Genomic DNA, 13,265 nt, shown 5'->3' with positions numbered 1-13,265 from the left:
CACCACCGAGGTAAATATGTAGACGTAAACTAATTAATGAGTAAAATACATAAATCGAATGAGAATATCCACCTCCGAAACAAAAGAAGACCTCAAACTCATGGACTTTGGGCGATATTGAAGTGATGTTTCAGCCTTGTATATCAGGCAGAAGGCATCAACACAACAAGTCTCAGTATACATTTCTGCACTGGCAAAAGCTGAAGAGGTTAAAGATAATAGAACATGCAGCATAGTGTAAATAAATTTGGCATCAACTAGCACATCTGGAAATACTACTCCGAACAAGTGAATGGGATAGTGAATGCAGATAGCAAACGGCTGCTTTGTCTTTACTTCTCCGACTTCTCTCACTTCTTCCCATCAAATCTCTTTTCCTCTTTCCATTTCACCAGAAAGAACAGCTATGACATCCCCTTGGATGCTCCCCCAGGAGCTGACCGACCAGATTATCCAGCTTTGCTTCGACCATCTCTGCCGCAATCTACCCGAAACCGAGCAGTTGTTTGAGAGCGAAATCCTGGAGTTCCTGCATCTGAGACGTGTTTGTCGTAAGCTCCATTTTACTCCGTTGCGCACCCGTTTTATTTTGGACATTGTGGACTGACTTTCTTGGATGTATCTAGCTTCGCTCAATGCAGCTGTTGAGCATATACTCCTGCGCCTTGATGCAGTCCCCCTATGTACGGATCAATATACTCCGCTGGCTAGGCTGATGCTCCTGCATGCAATAAGACAAGGGAAAAAGGAAAAATACCCCATGGTTCCGACTATAAGAACAGCTGGCGATCTTATCCTCTCGGGAATGCGAATTAGCAAAGTCGGCTCGCGCTCGCAGGACTGGGTTTGGAAGACGATTTGTCTCAGTCTCACAGATGGAGCCACCTTGGTTCGACTGTATGATTTCTGCTCGAAGGCGTATGTCCGGCCCATTCAAATCAAACTGTCATACTTAATTGCCATCCGGGCTACCGCGTACGAGGGGAGTGTGTCACTCCTGGAGGCACTCTTGGATCAGGAGCCAGGCGCCTGTTCAATCACTACAACAGGACTGGACCATCCCATTCTCACCGCGGCTCGGCGGGGGAACCTGGGCGCGGTTAAAGTTCTTGCTGAGAGGAACTCTGAAGTAGACTTTAATTTCGTGTCTGACCGCAATGGGAATACAGCTCTTCACTTTGCAGCTGGGTCGGGCTGTCTCCCCTTGTTTGACTTCTGTCTCCATCGCCTCCACATAAGCAGCACATTTCGCAACATAATTCGCGAGAGCCCGTTGCGCATAGCAGCTTCCCTAGGACGAATAGATATTGTCGAGAGTGTTTGCCGACATCATGAACAAGAGCACATGAGATCTATTTGGAGCGGGTTCTATTTCGAAGATCCCAGGGACAGCGACTTGTGCGACGAGGTCTCGGAGATGGAGACTGCTGCTGCTGCAAGTGGTCAGACTGCGGTTCTCGAATGCATCTTTACTAATATGAAGGATCTCGTTTGGGGTTTGATGCATAGACGTGCAGTTCTACACAACGGCCACATGGATGCTGTCAAGTTGATCCTGCGCCATTCGGTCATCGAACACCCAGATCTTCTCGCAGATGCAGCATTGGATGGCTTGAAAGAGTCCATTGAGTGTGAGAACATGGAGGCCCTGGACTACTTTCTTAAATTTGGGTGCCCTTCATGGGATTTAGGAGCTGGAAACAAGGACGCTATAGAGCTTATCTTCGAGTACGGCAGTGACGAGGTTATTAGGTATGTATCCAGCCACCCGGCGGTGCAAGGGAGTCTACTACTACACGAGGGAATTGAAATTCTCGTCAATCGCTGCAGAAAGGACTTTATCGAGGTGCTCTTTACTTAAGGGGGGGTTGATATCAACTGGAGGAACCCCCAAGGCGACTCTATGCTGTTAATTGCCAAGGAAGGGGAGGATCCGGAGACTGTTGAGTTCTTGATTAGCCATGGTGCCCACGAGTAGATCGAGGACGGAATGAATTCCTTATGGAGAACCAAGCGCACCAGGCCCATTACCAGATATTATTGAAGAACAACTCATTGACCCCAATATGCAAGCTCCCCTCATGCAGTCAACGTGCACGAATAGGAATATCGAAATACAGCAATGGCACATCGGATAAATGCAGGCTATTTGCCTAAAGCCTGCGGAATATCAGCCACTGACAGACAGACATTCCCATCGTGCAGCATGCAAGCTCCCCACCGAAGTATTTATACTCAACAACTGTCAGCTACATCTGTGTCCAGACCACCCAGACTGATATTAACTACAAAGAAACAACCATGTCTGCAGAATATACATTCACCGACGCCCTCGCGGCCCTAAACTCCGGCAAATCTCTTCCAGAAACAACAACCACCCTCCTCTCCCAGCTAACCAAAGCCGAACGCCTCTCCCTATTAGACGGCGACACCCCCTTCTGGGCAGGCCAGCGCTCCATCCTGCTAAACCGCTACAACCCAGTCCCCTACACGCACGGGAGCATCCCACGCCTCTCCATCCCAGGGATAAAATTCACCGACGGCCCACGGGGAATCGTAATGGGGCACTCCACCGCATTCCCCGTCTCCATGGCGCGCGGGGCAACATTCGACATATCCCTCGAACACCGTGTCGGCCACGCCATCGGTCTCGAAGCAAAAGCGCAGGGCGCAAACTTCTATGCTGGGGTTTGTATCAATCTCCCCCGCCACCCAGCTTGGGGACGGATTCAGGAGACGTATGGCGAGGATCCGGTTCTGTTGGGTGAGTTTGGGGTTGCCCTTACCACTGGGGTGCAGGGGCATGTTATGGCATGTGTCAAGCATTTTGCGTTGAACTCGATGGAGAATGCGAGGTTTCGGGTTGATGTTAGGGTGGCGGAGGATGTGCTGCGGGAGGTGTATCTGGGGCATTTTCGGCGGGTTGTGCAGGAGGGGGGTGCTGCTGGGGTTATGTCTGCTTATAATTCTGTAAATGGGGAGTGGGCGGGGCAGAATAGGGATCTTCTGATTGAGATATTAAGAGAGGAATGGGGATTTGATGGGTTGGTGATGTCGGATTTTGTGTTTGGGTTGAGAGATGCGGCGTTGTCGGTGAGGAATGGGCTTGATATTGAGGCGCCATTTATACAGCAGCGCAGCATGCATCTTGAATCAGCTTTGGAGAGTGGGAGGCTTTCTTTGGAGGATATTGACCGGGCGTGCGAAAGGATTCTAAGGAAGCAGCTTGAGTTTGCAGTTCGGACGCAGGACAGCCAGCCAGGACTGGATGTTGTCTTTTGCGACGAGCACAGAGCCCTGGCGCGAGAGGTGGCGGCACGATCGATGGTGTTGTTGAAGAATGGTCCTGTCAATGGGCAACCCATTCTTCCTCTGCAGACTGACAATCTCAAAAGAGTCGCTGTTGTCGGCCGTCTCGCCAATATAGCGAATACCGGCGACAAGGGCTCGTCGCAAGTCTACCCTCCCAGCGTGGTAACACCGTTCGAAGGGATCCGTGAAGCTCTACCAGATGTCGAAGTCCTATTCGCAGATACAAAAGACGAAGCAGAGAAACTAGCTTCCCAGGTCGACACTGTTATTTGCGTTGTTGGATACACCTACGAAGACGAAGGCGAATACATCACTCCCCCGCTCGAAGACAACCCAGCCCTGCGAGCCTGCCTTCCTCCCACAAAGACAGACGAAGAGCGCGAGACACTGGCCATGTTCGAAGGAAAGATCGACTCCGGCGGCGACATGAAGCCCGGAATCGGCGGTGATCGAACCTCGTTACGCCTTCGTGAAGAAGACGAGAAGCTTATCGCCGCAGTGGCTGCACAGAATAGCAACACCGTGGTATCGATGGTCGCAGCCGGGGCCGTCATTATGGAGAACTGGAAAGATAAAGTCCCTGCAATTCTGATGAGCTGGTACAGCGGCTCAGAAGGAGGGCATGGTCTGGCTGATGTTCTGCTAGGCAGGGTAGATGCGAGCGGACGACTCCCGTTTTCGATTCCCACGGACGAGGCACATCTACCGTTCTTTGATCGAGATGCTACTGAGATTGAGTATACTCGATGGTTTGGTCAGCATCTACTTGATAAACTTGGCGTTGAAGCAGCCTTTCCTTTTGGATTTGGACTTTCATATACAACGTGGGAGGTAGAGGGTGCTACTGCAGTTAAACTGGATGACGACAATATCCAAGTCAATTTCACCGTGAGAAACACTGGAAAAAGAGAAGGACGGTTTATTGCGCAAGTATATGGGTTGCCGGGGGTAAAAGACTTCCCACGTCGAGTTTTACTGGGCTTTATTCCTGTGGATATTGAGGCAGGGAAAGCGAAGAAGGTCCAGGTATCAGCGTCTCTTCGGCCGGTACAGAAGTGGGATAATGGGTTCAGTCTGCGGACGAAGCAGCTGAAGATCGAAGTTGCAGGGTTCGCAGGGGATAAACAGTGCGCTGAAACAGAGATATCATTGTAGTACAGAGTCGCAGACAGTATATTACTGAAGCGAATCCAACTCCCTCCTCTTCTCAAGCAAGAGACCTTCTAACAGCCGAATCTCAGCTTGAATCCTTTTCCTCCCTTCCCCAGCATCAATAAGCTCCCTTCTCTCACTGTCCGGTCCCCTTTCCAAATCCCCTTTTTCCTCGCTCTCCTTCCTATTCCTTTCCTCTACCCGCCTGCTAACTTCTCCCCACCACGCCACCAGACCCGTCTTCCTCGCGACAAACTTTAGCAGTTCCCAGAAGGCGAGAAGGAGGAGAAGTGCAACGATCAAGCCCAGACAGGTCGGGAAGAGGGTGCCGAAGAAGAGTTTGAAGAAACCGCCGAGAACGGCGCCGAATGTACGGAAGAACGAGGCGATGACGGCCCAGATGCTGTGCAGGATGCCGGTTTTGGCTGATGGGCAGGGTTTCATGGTGATTATTTTGACTTTATTGTGGTTGTAATGGTGGATATATATTTTTTTTATGACAGGGTTGGTGGGCAAAGTATTGGATATCTTTCGAGAGGATTCAAGTCTTACTTGCTTATATATGGCCAACTCCTGTCAGACAGACACAGCCCCGCTAGGCAGGGCAATAAGCTGATCTAAACAGCTTCATGCTGCGCCCGATGCGGGCAGTGCGGCCATCTCCAGATGATCTTCTTGCGGCGTTCTTGGCTTAGCCATCTGTCTATTCCAGGTAATTAACGAGAAGTGGTGCATAATGAGTATGTCGCGTATTTCGATGTAGGCCTACGAGTGTCATTGATATCCGGGTGCATAGGCTTCATTCAAGCTGATTTAATCAACCGAGTCATTGTAGTACTTCGGTGGAAGCAAATATTCGGCCGATTTAATTGTTAATAATATTGCGCAATAGAAGTATGATTATCAATAATTGTCGTGGTGAGACTACCTGGTGTAACGAGTTCGGCCGAACCCTCGGTCGAACGGTCTATATAGCTCAGCATCCCAACTCGAAATCCAATATCGGATCCAACATTGAATCCAAAGTCACTCAACAAACAACTATTCAGTTAAATAATCAATAAACATGGTCAAGATCGTTATCGCAGGTGGTTCCGGCAGTATGTTCCCTTCCCAGCACACTTTTCCTACTAACGCCTTGAAGACATCGGCCAGGAACTCACCGATGTCCTTGTTGCCTCGAAGAAGCACGAAGTCGTCATCCTGTCTCGAAAGGTTGTCCTCAGAATTCGTGATAATAATTTATGATGATATCCGCTGACTGTATCAGGACGCTCCGGCCGGAACATCTGGCGTAACCTGGGTCAAGACCGACTACAGCGACACCCAGCAACTCACCACCATCCTACAAGGCGTGCACACCGTGCTCTCATTCATCATCGAGCAGGACGTCGAAAGCCCCAACCAGAAACGTCTCATCGACGCGTCAATCAAAGCAGGCGTGAAGCGATTCGCTCCTAGCGAGTGGGCAGCGTAAGCACCTCCACCACCTCCTACCTATTACTACATGTAATACTAACTAACTGGTTAGAACAACATTCGAGCATCTCCCCTGGTACGCCTACAAAGCCACCATCCGGTCCTACCTCGCCGACCTGAACAAGGACAAGAAAGTGCTGGAATACACCCTGTTCCACATGGGCCTGATCACCAACTACCTCACCCGCCCTTATGCGTCCTCCAAGCATCTCCACCAAGTCGAATTCCCCATCGACCTGTACAACCGCCGGGCGATCATCGCCGAGGGCGCGGAAGACGCCGAACTCACACTCACAACAGTGCAGGACGTTGCAGCCGTCGTCACGCGCGCAATCGAGTACGAGGGCGAGTGGCCGGTCGTCAGCGGTTTGCAGGGCGACGTGCTTACACTGGGCGAGCTGATTGCCCTGGGCGAGAAGGTCCGGGGTGGGAAGTTCGAGGTGGAGTCGTTCAGCAAGGCGGATATGGTGGCTGGGACTTGGGAGGCATCATGGGTGCCTAAGATGGACCACCCTTCTATTCCTCCTGAGCAGGTTGAGACGATGTCGAAGATCGGGGCGGCGGGGATTTCGCTGGGTTTGTTGAAGGGATCGTTTAGGGCTTCGGATGAGTGGAATCGCATCCTGCCGGAGTTTCGGTTTGCGAAGGCGGGGGAGTTTTTGGAAGAAGCCTGGAGGGGGAAGGCCTAGCAATCTGTCTAGTTGTAGATAGTATGAGTTATATTACTGTATATGAATTATATTCCAAGTAGTATACATAGGTAGTATAGTAGTATATATAGGCTGCTCCGAGTTCGGCCGAATTTGTCAGCTGAACCGTCTTACCTCCTCTTTTTCTTTTCTCCTCTTTTATTTTCCTCTTATTTTCTATATTTATTATAATGCCCCCCGAGCGAAGAAAGGTCCGCAAGGGCACCCACAACTGCTGGGAATGCAAGCGACGCAAGGTGCGGTGCATCTTCACTGCCGAACATGCAGTCTGCAACAACTGCAGGCGACGGGGGACGGCGTGTATCAGCCAGGAGCTGCCAGACAGCTATACTCCAGACAGTAACCAGGTAGAGACGAGGCTCGAGCGGGTGGAAGGTCTTCTCGCGCAGCTGGCAAATGGTCCGAAAAACACCATAGATCTGGTGTCAGGTAGCGAGCAAAAGACGCACCCTGCATCTGCACCGTCGAGGCATCCACCGTCGAGGCATCCAGCTCCCGACAGAGCGACTGGAAGGTATGATGAATTATATCGCGAGCTCGCTGCTGCTTGGCCTAGCGAACACGACCTTGATGTTATTGTCTCTCTCCCCACTGGTCTTTCGCACCTCCTGTTCCAACCTCTCTGCTCTCCAGGTCCCACAGACAATAAAGAGCCCCGCGAGATGCTGCAGCTGCCGCCTCCAGGATGCCATCCAGTTCTGGTTGCCCGCAGTCTCCTGCTGCTCGGTACATTTCTCCAGGGCGTCGTCCCATCTGCTATCAACAAACTGGGTCCTGTAGGAGACACCTACCGCGAGATCATGGCCACCGCCGTAGACCGGGCAATCAAGCTGGTGACTACCAACGACGAGCTGCTCGGCTTCGTCGAGGCACTCCAGTGCATCATGCTTGAGGCCATGTATCAAAACTACGCCGGCCACCTGCACCGGGCCTGGATGGCAGTACGCCGCGCCACAGCAGCTGCTCAAGTCATGGGGATACACCAGGGCCGGACCTCGCCGTACTTGAAGTTTCTCGAGCCAGCAACCCGTGCAGCCTTTGACCCTGACTACATCTGCTTCCGCCTTATCGTCATGGACCGCTACCTATCACTCATGCTCGGTTTACCACAGACCCCGCTCGAAGGCCGCTTCGCTATCCCCAAAGACCTGTCGGGTTTCGACCCCATGGCCCGGCTGGAACGCCTCCACTGCGAAGTCTCCGGACGTATCGCACAGCGCACCGCCGCAGATATCAACGATATATCAAAGACCCGCGAGACAGACAAGCTCCTCCAAGACGCCGCTGCCCAGATGCCGCCGCAGTGGTGGCTGATACCCCCCTTCACCAACGAGTCCGACCTAGTCAGCGATACAATGCGCCTCATGGTCCAATTCACACACCACCACCTCCTCGCCCGGCTACATCTACCTTACATGTTGCGCTGCTCAGACAGCAACAACATCTACGACCACAGCAGAATTACCGCCGTCAACGCCAGCCGCGAGCTCCTCTCGCGCTACGTCGTCTTCCGCACCGTCAACCCAGCCCACTTCTACTGCCGGGGCTGCGACTTTCTCGCCTTCGTCGCGACAACCGTTCTGTGTCTAGCCCATATCAGCTTCCGCAGCTATATAGGCAGAGACAATAGTATGTTCAACTTCCTCATGCACAGCCGGCCCACGGATCGGGGGATGATGGAGCGCACGTCTGAGATACTCGAGTCCATGGCGCGGGAGAGTACATCCGATGCGATAGCGCCGAAACTTACCCATCTCATCCGGCATTTGCTCGATGTTGAGAATAACGCTGCTAATGGCGCTGTATACTGCACGAGCTCGTCGAGCGGGGAGGGCGAGATTGCCGGACAGTTGACGGATAAAGCGCTGCATATCCATATTCCGTATTTTGGCACGATTTGCTTTGAGCAGGGTGGTGTTTCTATGTCGGCGCAGCCTGACATGGGCTTTTCTGAGCATATGCACGGTGGATCTGGCTTGCCTTATCAGACTAACAGCTGGAATGGAGAATATCCCGATATACAAGAGCAGCTACGGATTCCAAGTGAACTTGTAAGTGATTCACTGGATGATCCGATGATATCTGGCATGGCCGACTGGGATCTCCAGGGAATCGATATCGCCCTGTTCGACAGTCTTTTTGCGGGATAATCCAATATCGAATGGATACAGATTACAATTTCACCTGATAATAGCAACTCACCATCCCATCCTCAATAACATCCACCCCGACCAAAGTGAAATGGACATCTTGTGGAAGCTCAACACCCACGTCCCCAAACAATGCCAGCCCCTTTCCTGCAAGCAGAACAGGCGCAATCGTCAAGACCATCTCATCCACCCACCCCCGCTTAAGGAACTCCTGCACCGTCTTCCCACCATCAACATATACCATCGTCGCGCCCTCTGCATTCAGAATCCTCTCAACTCCCTCCATCGACCCAACAACCCTACAACCCGGCGGAGAAGAATCCCCCGGAAGATCCCGATCCAGCATGGTCGTACTAAGCACAAGCAGCTTCCTCTCGGGATACGGCCACTCCGGAAATCCCATACAAACGTCAAAGGTCTTCCGGCCCATGACAATGAAATCTACATCGGCGATATGCTGCTCGAATGACATTGTCGATCTGGATTGTGGATTATATGGCGGCATGTGGTTTTTGTTTGGAAACGGGCGTGTAAGCCATGTAATATCGTGGTTCTGCCGCGCGATGGAGCCGGAGAGGCTGGTTGCGATGAAGGTGCGGGATTTCCAGGTGCGGGGGGTCATTTTTATTTCAATATCTATATAGATGGTGTAGGGAATCAGGAAAGGTGAGTTGGGGATGGAGGAATCTGGATGATATGTAGTTGTCTTGGTTATCTTGGATGGTGAGTCATGCCGAGAAGGGCCAAGAGTTGGCTTTCTGGTCGTGACGCAGAGCTCATTATTCTAATGCTATACTTCCTGGTTGGTCTCGTTAATGAGACTGGGTACTCGATATATACTTCGCTTCTTGAGTTGGCACCAGAAAGCCGTGGCGGCTATAGAATCAATCCTTAGAATTTTAATATAGAACAAATCTCTCTAATATTTAACTATCAGAAGCCCTTTAATCACCCCAACCACATAACCACCTTATACATGGGATATATATATATATATATATATATAGTATGGAATTACTTGTAATAAATAGATAGGTCTAATCCCGATTAAAGAGACCAGTGGGTCCATCGGAGCCGCCAGCGGAACCGCCTTCATCCTCTATTAAACCACATCTCCACTTCAACGATTCCTCCTTCCTCCATACAGACAAAATGCCAAGCCCAACAATAATAATAATCCCAGGCTCATGGCATAGCCCAGCCCACTACAAGAACCTCACCACCGCCCTCTCCGCCCACAACTACACGGCAATCGCCATCCCCCTCCCATCCGTCAACTCCAGCCCGCCATTATCCAGCTGGGAGGAGGATGCACGGGCCATACGGGAAGCAATAATGGACGAACTCGACGCCGGGAGGGATGTTATTGCTCTCGCGCATTCGTTTGGCGGGGTTGCGATGGGGGAGGCTGTGAAGGGCCTTGGTAAGGGAGATAGGATGAAGGATGGCCCAGGGGTGCAAACTGGTGTTATTGGACTGGTGTATATGTGTGCGATGGCGCTGCCAAAGGGACAGTCGCATGTTGGGCAGATGGTGCCTGTTGGGGCCGTGGAGGAGGAGATTGAGAAGGAGAGGAACGAGTATGGGGCGAAACATGGTGGTGTGAGCATGACGGAGGTATGTACTACTTTTTATATATAATACTAATATAGAAGCCTGGCTAATGAGTTTGAAGGATGGCGCGATTATTCTGTCTAAAGATGCCGTGAGAGACGTCTTCTATAACCGCTGTGACCCCGTCGATGTGAAAGAGGCGCTGGATATGCTTGGATCGTTTCCGCCGGGTCCATTGTCTGTACCCGTAACGTATACGGCGTATCTGGAGATTCCGAGTACGTATATTGTCTGCGAGAACGACAAGGCACTCCCGCCGTCTGTGCAGGAGCGGATGATTGCGCAGGGCAAGGGGGCGTTCCGGGTTGAGCGATGCCAGGAGGGACACTCGCCGTTTTTGAGTAACCCTGAGTTTGTAGTTGGATGTGTGGAGAGGTTTATGCTGGATATAAGCTGAGATAGCTACCACTGATAGCAACACCATCCAGATAGATACACTAGAAAGACTACCAGATATTCCCCCTCGTCTGCTCCCTCTCCAACCTCTTCACATTCACCCCCCTCCAGAACCACGTACAAGCCACACAAAGCGGCACCAGACAAACCCCCACAATGACCATCTTCCTCTGCACATCCGCATAAGCACCCACAATCGCCGCGCGCTCCGGGGTGCCATCCGCATACCCAATCTGCGTCCCCAGACTGGCAAAGATACTCGCTGCAAGATCCTTCTTCCCCTCCGGCAGCCGCTCGTAAAGCTGTGGCTCGAGAACATTATTCCAGATCCCGCCGGCGATGGCCGCGCCCACGCTGTACCCGATGGAGCCGAAGAGGCCCCAGATGGCGATCACGACGGCGATTTCCTGGTGCGTTACTACGGTCATCAGTGCCAGCTGGCTGCAGACGGTGAATATGCAGGTTCCTAGCCCGACGAGGACTTGGGTCATTGTTATCAAGCCTATGTGTGTGGATGGGGTGCGGAAGGGGACGAGCAGGGCTGTGCCGAGGAGCAGGATGGGGATTCCGGCCATGGCGGTGTATTTGAATTCGCCGGTATACCGAATTAACCTATATAATTAGAATATGCACTATTGTTGATTTTGGAGACGTACAAGCCGAAGACTGGGCTGAAGATGAACGAGGTCAGAGAATACGCGTTCAGGACGTAGTTTGCTGTGGTCAGATCCAGTCTGTTGACGACCTGCAGGTACGAGCTGAAATACGCATTCCAGGTACTGCACATGTTAGCAGGAAAATATGGACAGTGTAAGGGGTACTCACGTCGACGATGCAAACATAACCAGGTACAGCATGCACGAGCCGATGATCGTCGGCTCCTTGAGATACTTCCACGGCAGGAACTGGACCGGCGCGAAGTATTTCTCCCAGATGTAAAAGGCTGGGATGCAGGCGACGCCGACGACTTCCATGGCGATGATATACCCGCTGGCCCAGCCTTTGGGCGCGTAGGACGCTATACTAAAGGGGAGGAGGATGAGGGAGAAGACCGCCGTGATGAGGACAATGCCGATGACTGTAATGTTAGCTTCGTCCACTATAAAGGGGAAGATACGCACCATCAAACTCCACTGTATAATGTGCAATCGATTGCCAGAGAGTCCTCCCCGAGCGCTCCTTGACATATGTCCCGAACCGCTCAGCCTTGCGCTGCATGAGAAACATGACAATAACAACCGGAAAACACACTCCGACCATAATAATCGCAAACGACCCAAACCCCCAGCGGAAGTTCAGGTTATCATAGAACAACTGCGCAATCTTAGGCCCCGCAAAGGTACTGCAGATCCCAGGCGTGCCATTAATCCCGATCATGATCATTCGATTCTTGAGCGACGTCATATCCGCCAGCATGATCTCGACGACGTACAGCAGCTCGATATGTCCAACCCAGTAGAGCGTGTGCGCGGCGGCATACATCTCGACTGTCGTGCAGGTGGCTTTTAGGATCAGCCCGATGATGATCAGGACGAGCATGAAGAGGAAGCCCTCGACTCGGCCCCAGATGTCGATGATCTTGGCCAGGGTCAGCTTCGAGGAACCGCCTAGGATGACCGAGACGATGCTGACGACGGAGAGCAGCCCGTGTTTCTCGAACGAGGAGGTGATCCATGGGTTCAGCGTGGTTTGCATGGAGCCTAGCAATGCGTCGACGAAGGATACCAGCCAGAGTCTGCAAATTAGCGGTCGTCATGGTCTCATAGCAGAGGAAACGTACAAGACGAAGAGGAGAATCAGTGTCTGCGTTGATAGAACGGTGGTGATTGCGCGCACACGCTGCACACCACCCTGGAATTCCGCCGAGTCCTTGTCTGACAGGGCTTTCTCATCGTCGACGACCTGGTTAGGGCCATTGTCATTGTCAACAGGGTCGATTCTGTCGCCAGCAGGCGTGACCTGTGTCTGACCAGGCTCCTGGCCCGACGCGATTGATTTCTCCATGAGCTGCGAGTTCACAATGACTGAAGGGAGATGGGCAGGAGAGAAATATTTTCCGCAGGGGATTCCAGAAGGGGTGGGGGGTGCCTCGTATCAGATGATCAGATAAAGGCCGGCATTATCTGATCAAGAACATTCAGTCTAGTCCAATCAGGGCGACTTTGACGAGTCAGTCGCGCGAAGGATTTAGAAGGCTGGGCAGACATTCCCTTGACTCGCTCTACGAAATGAAGCCAAGACAGCTAAAGCCAAAGAGTGGATAAGGAACCGGTGCAAGAGGAAAAGTCGGAATCGCCCGATATTACTTCTCCAATGAACATCCCCAGCCAGCTCTCTGTTGGTTGCAAAGTTCGCTGCAGGGATCCAGAGCCCACTCGTACATGGCCTATGCGAAGCGATGTCGGCGGAAGTAACAGTCACTTGGCAATTGTACCACAGCCTGAGCTGCTGA

General features: G+C 52.0%; 5 protein-coding genes across 5 annotated transcripts; 4 read left to right on the top strand and 1 right to left on the bottom strand.

Annotated features, from left to right (window-relative positions):
* Positions 1–406: 406 nt before the first annotated feature.
* On the top strand, positions 407–1,861 carry ASPVEDRAFT_33270 (uncharacterized protein; the record flags this gene model as incomplete). Its single annotated transcript, XM_040810708.1, has 2 exons — positions 407–551; positions 627–1,861. The coding sequence occupies 2 exons, from the start codon at positions 407–409 to the stop codon at positions 1,859–1,861; spliced, it is 1,380 nt and encodes a 459-aa protein (XP_040672780.1).
* Positions 1,862–2,269: 408 nt separating this feature from the next.
* ASPVEDRAFT_46397 (glycoside hydrolase family 3 protein) lies at positions 2,270–4,965 on the top strand. The gene has a single exon (XM_040813541.1). The coding sequence runs from the start codon at positions 2,302–2,304 to the stop codon at positions 4,465–4,467; it is 2,166 nt and encodes a 721-aa protein (XP_040672779.1). The 5' UTR covers positions 2,270–2,301; the 3' UTR covers positions 4,468–4,965.
* A 530-nt stretch (positions 4,966–5,495) lies between these two features.
* ASPVEDRAFT_201494 (uncharacterized protein) lies at positions 5,496–6,632 on the top strand (the record flags this gene model as incomplete). Its single annotated transcript, XM_040809345.1, has 4 exons — positions 5,496–5,564; positions 5,609–5,679; positions 5,735–5,937; positions 5,996–6,632. Exons 1-4 carry the CDS (start codon positions 5,531–5,533, stop codon positions 6,630–6,632), a joined length of 945 nt encoding a protein of 314 aa, XP_040672778.1. The 5' UTR covers positions 5,496–5,530.
* A 191-nt stretch (positions 6,633–6,823) lies between these two features.
* On the top strand, positions 6,824–10,467 carry ASPVEDRAFT_33267 (uncharacterized protein; the record flags this gene model as incomplete). The annotated part of the gene is made up of 5 exons (XM_040810707.1): positions 6,824–8,704; positions 8,848–9,333; positions 9,457–9,469; positions 9,987–10,420; positions 10,456–10,467. 5 exons carry the CDS (start codon positions 6,824–6,826, stop codon positions 10,465–10,467), a joined length of 2,826 nt encoding a protein of 941 aa, XP_040672777.1.
* A 396-nt stretch (positions 10,468–10,863) lies between these two features.
* On the bottom strand, positions 10,864–12,817 carry ASPVEDRAFT_141372 (uncharacterized protein; the record flags this gene model as incomplete). Its single annotated transcript, XM_040807741.1, has 5 exons — positions 10,864–11,425; positions 11,470–11,592; positions 11,639–11,891; positions 11,935–12,548; positions 12,594–12,817. 5 exons carry the CDS (start codon positions 12,815–12,817, stop codon positions 10,864–10,866), a joined length of 1,776 nt encoding a protein of 591 aa, XP_040672776.1.
* Between the last annotated feature and the right edge of the window lie 448 nt (positions 12,818–13,265).

The sequence above is a fragment of the Aspergillus versicolor genome, assembly GCF_001890125.1.
Source record: "Aspergillus versicolor CBS 583.65 unplaced genomic scaffold ASPVEscaffold_12, whole genome shotgun sequence".
In the NCBI taxonomy this organism is placed as follows: Eukaryota; Fungi; Ascomycota; class Eurotiomycetes; order Eurotiales; family Aspergillaceae; genus Aspergillus; species Aspergillus versicolor.
The sequence above is the reverse complement of the archived record's forward strand: the minus strand, read 5'-3'. Positions and strand labels throughout refer to the sequence as shown.

Excerpts from the sequence above, each read along its gene's own strand:
- ASPVEDRAFT_46397 (XM_040813541.1), top strand. The coding sequence starts at position 2,302 with ATGTCTGCAGAATATACATTCACCGACGCCCTCGCGGCCCTAAACTCC.